This window comes from Mus caroli, chromosome 8 (assembly GCF_900094665.2).
Source record: "Mus caroli chromosome 8, CAROLI_EIJ_v1.1, whole genome shotgun sequence".
Lineage (NCBI taxonomy): Eukaryota > Metazoa > Chordata > Mammalia > Rodentia > Muridae > Mus > Mus caroli.
The window spans coordinates 17,688,491-17,694,296 of NC_034577.1; the positions used below are offsets into that span (position 1 = coordinate 17,688,491).

Below are 5,806 nucleotides of genomic sequence, written 5' to 3' on the forward strand. Positions count from 1 at the left end.
GGGGGGGGCTATCAACCAAAAGTTAATAGAGACTGGAGAAAGAGAACATCTCAGAGAGTCGCTGAGAACTAAAATCAGTTGAAGGCACACTGTAAAGAGGTCATTAAAGAAAACAGAACCCATTCCTGTTGATGGCTTAGTGGCTGAAACTACTCCAAAAAGCCAAGCCCAGTCCTGAGGGTGGAGGAAGGGAGTCCTGCAGAGAGTAGGCTCACTCCTTGCTCAGTGGCATACCTAAGTCCTCCAGGGTGAATTACAATGTGTTGGCCTGTTGATTTGGTTTTGAAAGTAAAACTTGTTATAAATTAGAAGTTGACTCCAAAATACAGCCCTTTTTTTTTTTTTTGGATGGTGGAAAAATAAAAATAAAAACAAAACAATTTTTTTCCTCAGGCCAAAGAGATGGCACCAAGAAATCTGAGTCTGGTTCACCCAAGCTGAAGGGCTCACAGTTGCCTGTAACTCCAGCCCCAAGGGATTCAGCATCCTTTTCTAGACTTCTTTGATGGGGAGAGAGAGAGAGAGAGAGAGAGAGAGAGAGAGAGAGAGAGAGAGAGAGAGAGAGAGACTCTTAATTTTAAAGGTCTTCAAAAAAATATCCCAACCTGTAGGAAGGTCATCTCGCCCTGCGTAAAAGCCTTTCTATCTGATCCTTGCCTAAATCACCTATGGCACGGAAAGTACTGCTTACATTACAGTCAAATTCTCCACAGCAAGCCAGCTTTCTCCACCTCAGTCCTCTGCCTCAACCAAAGCTAACAAAGACAAGGCTCTGTCTCTCACCTGTGAAAACACAGATCCCTCCAAACACAAGACAGTGTGTTCCCCAAAGCCCCAGTGGCCTGGTCAGGAAGAAGTCATTTAGATAGCCAATCACCTTGTGCCTGCCATTTCACACTTTCAGAGGGTGACTTCAGGAAAGAATTTAGAGACTAGCCTGGCAGGCAAGCCCTGATTCCTCTGTGCCTCTGTTTCCCCGTTGTCAACTGAGAGATGGTGNCCACAAGAATCATCAGATTGCAAAAATTCCTCAGAAACAAAGNGAATGGTGGTGTCCTTATAGTCAGTGTAGTCCCAAGCCTCAGCCCAACTGCCCTGCTTAGGTCTCTGCCTCAGGAGCCCAGGGCTGCTCACAGGAGAGAGAGAGACTTCACCCAGGACACAGCCAGACGGACTACTCAAGAGACCAAGAAAGGCTGGCTGGGAGAGACAGGAACCTTCTGACCCCCACACCCCTGCAACTCCCAGAGCTGTTCCACGGCCCACTCCCTAAGTGAGACATTTCCCACCCGGTGGTCTCAAGGCCAGAGATTTGCATTCCCCCAGAGAATAGTGATTGCTCAGTCTCCCCACTTACCCGGGAGGAAGGGAAGCAGCTGTATGTCACCTCAAAGCATCACATTCATTCCGACAGGGGCAGCTTGGGACTGTGACCTCTGAGCCCATCTCTCTCTGTCTCTCTCTCTCTCTCTCTCTCTCTCTCTCTCTCTCTCTCTCTCTCTCTCTCTGACTTCGCAGGAGCCTCCAGTCCCTACCTCCAAGCACCCACCTTTTCTTAGATACTGGACTTGGGTAAGCAAATGGAGCCTGTGACCAGGCACAGGGCGCCTAGAGCTAATTCTTTCACACACGCACATGAGCACACACACATGCNCACACACACACACACACACACACACACACGCACACACANACGGACTGGCTGATTTACAGTCAATCTTTCAAAGTGCAATTTGTCTAGGAGAAGCCAATGTGAGGCCCATGTGGGCTCCAACCAATGGCGACACAGCGCTTGCAGCTCAGCCAGTCTCAGGTCTGTATTCTAATGGGCCATATCTTTATCAAGGAAATGTCCCCTCTCTGAACTTAAAACTTCTGATGGAGGGCCCCCAGACTCAGAGGCAGAGAAACCGGGTGCTCTGAGTATGGAAAGCACCCCTCCTTAGGCCCAGCGGGAGAGAGGGAAAGCGGAAGGCCGCCCACCTTCTCTGGACACCTGACTTGCCAGAGGGCTGACGTAGGTGCCCCATCTCTGAGGAAGGGCCGAGCCAGAGGGCAGTCTGAGGCTCGGGGTGGGATGGGGGGGCTCTGATTCTCCAAACCTGCCATGAGGTTCTGGGCCACCATTTGAAGTGCTGGCCTTTAAGGGCTCCTGGACTACCGATTCGCTGACCTGGAGACCATGGAGTCCAACCTGCAGGGGACCTTCCTCCTGAACAACACACAGCTGGCCCAGTTCTCAGAAATGAAGGCTCCCATGTGCCAGTACTCGGTGCAGAACTCCTTCTACAAGCTCAGCCCTCCGGGACTTGGCCCCCAGCTGGCGGCTGGGACTCCCCATGGAATCACTGACATCCTGAGCAGACCGGTTGCCACCCCGAACAGCAGCCTCCTNTCTGGCTACCCCCACGTGGCAGGCTTTGGTGGACTCAGCTCCCAGGGCGTCTACTATGGCCCCCAGGTGGGGAGCTTTTCCAAGGCTGGGAATGAGTACCCGACCCGGACCCGGAACTGCTGGGCAGACACAGGCCAGGACTGGAGAGGCAGCGCTCGGCCATGCAGCAACAGTGAGTACAGGGCCTTCACCCCCAGCCCAGCCTGACCCGGGGAGAAGGCAGGAGGTGGGGGTCTTTTAAAGGCTGGGCTGCATGCGACCTACCTAACCTCAGCCGCTATTACACAGCCCTGCCCAATTCCTGGTCCCTCTTTTCAGCTCACAGCAGAACTGAATCCCACCCTCCTCCCTCCTCCTTACTTCTACCTAGCACAGGTGTCTAGACCCACAGTCACTTCTTGCCCTTCAAGGGACCTTGGGTTCTCCAGGCCCCACGAACACAGCCCATTCCACCGAGTGCAGCACGTAGCTTAGTTCGCTTCTGCCCGGAGTCATGGCGCCCCTTCACACAGTGGGGCACAGTGCTACCCTGGTGAAGAAAACTTAATGAATTTAGTATCGTATCCCTAAGAGCCCAATGTTACATAGGATTGTTCCAAAAACCCACTGGGGTCCCATCCAGGGCCCATCACCCACCTTCCTGTTCCCCCGTTCATGTCAGCAATGGCAGAACCAGAGCGCTAAGATGACCTTGGCCCTGACTGCTGAGGAGNGGGGCGGCGGCGGGGGGTGGGGGGAGTTTACCCCACCCATCCCTGAGACTCAGATTTCTGAGAACTGGAGTGGAGGGGGTGGGTATTATGCCAATCAGGGATCCAGGAAGCGCCCGGGGCATGTGCCAGTNGGGCATACTGGGAGAGAGTGGCAGTGACTTCCAGGGTTCTCCTCGAACCACTAAAGCTCCGGGTGAGATAAACATGTGTCAGGGACAGAGGCAAAGCCCCCTTCTGTTTAATCTCTATCTCCCACACTGCATAAGGGATTTGGAATCAATGATGGAAACCCTCAAAACTCTTGTCCTCCATGTCTGTGCCTGAATGACAGTCACCTTCCTCACTCATCTCTTGGGACCTATAGTTTGGGGTACTATAAGCTCATGCTGTCTCTCCCACACCTCCACCCTACAGTCCCCCATCCTGACCCACCCCTCCATCTTGAATGCATACACACACTAGAAAATAGCCAGGAAAACCAGTGGTCAGTTTAACACAAGAGTAAAGAAAAATATCTTTTAGGATAGTGGTTCTCCACCTGTGGGTCGTGACCCCTTTGGGGACTGAATGACCCTTTCATGGGGAGGTGGGGTGTCACATATCAGAGATCCTGCATGTCAGATATTTCCAATTTGTACCAGTAGNAAATTCACAGTTATGAAGTAGCAACAAAATAATTTTATGGTTGGAGGGAGGGGGTCACCACAACATGAGGAACTGTGTCAAAGAGTCGCAGCGTTAGGAAGGTTGAGAACCACTGTATTAGGAGGTCCTTTTCCTCTTCTGAGCTGAAGTCCCCTGCCTATGACATGAGAGCAGAGCACATGAGTTTCAGGGGAGCCCAGCACTTGGGCACTCTGCTTACTTTGAGACTCAAGCTCCTTCATGCCTGAGTTGGGGGGTCTCCGGGCTCTCTAGAGGACTCTGGTGCTCCAAAACCAGGCTGTATGATAGATTCCAAGAGGTTTGAGAGAGGACGGGCTTCCAGGCTGGCTGCTAGGAATGCAGCACACGGAGGAGGAACTGGAGCCAGAAGCCTTCACTTCTGTGCTNTTTCAATGGGCCTGGGAAGCTGGGGGCTCAGAGAAAGGAAGTGGGGAGGAATTCAGAGGCGCCGGAGGTCTGGTTGCCAGCTGGAAGGTATCACCCATGCCTTGGTACATGCATGCATACACACACCAGAAAATAACCAAGAAAGCCCAGTGGTCAGTTGAACATGAAAGGAGAGCGAACTGAAGACACTCATCCTAATTTTAGGATAGTAGCTCTCAACCGCTGGGTCTCGACCCCTTTCGGGATCCAATAGAAAGCATACCTCGGTGAAAGGAAGAGCATCCTTGTCTTGGTGTCTTAGCACAGAAAAGAAATTCCCATGCATCCCCTGGGTTAGGCAGCATCAGTGGATTATGGGAAAACTAGGAAAGGCACAAGACCCAGTTAGTTCTAAGCCCTCTATAGCCAGTGCAGTTGCCCTCCAGGGGCCCTGTCCACTCAGATGTGATAGAGGTCACAGTGACTATTACTGTGAATGCCAGAAGTGCTGTTCAACTGACAGGTGTCACCATATTCCTGGACCTCGATGGCTTCTCAGTAGGAGAATACATCCCTGTGGAAAATTCAGGACAGGCTGGCCTCCCTCCAGGCAGGGTCTTGTCCCACTCACCTTGCTGACCATACTTTCTTCCCTCTGGGCAGCTCCAGACCCCCTGAGTGACACTATCCACAAGAAAAAGCACACCCGCCCTACCTTCACGGGCCACCAGATCTTTGCCCTGGAGAAAACCTTTGAGCAGACCAAGTACTTGGCTGGCCCAGAGCGGGCGAGGCTGGCTTATTCCCTGGGCATGACGGAGTCACAGGTCAAGGTGAGTCTGTGCAGAAAGAGTCTGCCTGGCAGCCTAGCACCTGCCGGGGCAGGAGGCCACTGGGTGAGAGGTAGGTGTGGCTGCCCATCTTACTGTAGAGATTATAATAATCACCCCCACCCCCCACGAGCGCNCGCAGTGACAGCCATCTCTACCTAGCCCCATCTGAGAGCCTGTAAACAGTACCGCCATTAAGTCTCACCTTTTCTTGAAGTCAGCACAGTGGCCCATTTTACAGATGAAGAGACAGTGTCAGTTAATCAAGCCTGGTGTTTGGAGTCTTCTGGCCCGCAAGNACAGAGCTGAGATTTGAACGGAGATCTGTGGGACACTCACCAGCTTTAAAATGTCCCAACCTTTAAAATGAAGATAATACACCCCGTTCCCATCCATGCAGAGGAGAGTGGCAGAGATCAGCCACAGACTCCCCGANGAGCTGGTGGCAGCCTCCCTACTTCCACCTCTTCAAGGTCCAGGGACAAGGGTTNNCATTGCCACCCTAGTCTGTCCACACTTTGGATGGGCACACGGGAGAAGAAAGCCATGAGACCTCCCAGAACTGCAACCTCGCCGCCACCATGAAGAAATGAAGAAGTGTGAACAGATTAGGGGGGTTCTGGGGCAAATGCTACCTCAGCAGATAGTTACAGCCATGCGAGAAGGCTGTGGTGTGGAGGTGGAAGGAGCTTAGGTCCGTAGGGCACGTTTCTTTGCTTCTTTAGGGCACCACGATCTTCAGCCATCTTAGCGTACATGTTATTTTTCTAGGGGACAATTATTCACGAGGTTCCTGGAGATGTGTAAAGTTAGCTTTATTCATTCATTCATTCATT

General features: G+C 52.2%; 1 protein-coding gene across 1 annotated transcript in view; it reads left to right on the top strand.

The window, feature by feature from the left end:
* The first annotated feature begins 2,182 nt into the window (after positions 1-2,182).
* Nkx6-3 (NK6 homeobox 3) overlaps positions 2,183-5,806 on the top strand; it is a 12,385-nt gene continuing 8,761 nt past the window's right edge. Inside the window, exons 1-2 of the mRNA XM_021170233.1 lie at positions 2,183-2,567; positions 4,804-4,973. Coding sequence (XP_021025892.1) covers positions 2,183-2,567; positions 4,804-4,973 — 555 coding nt within the window. The remainder of the gene's footprint in view (positions 2,568-4,803; positions 4,974-5,806) is intronic.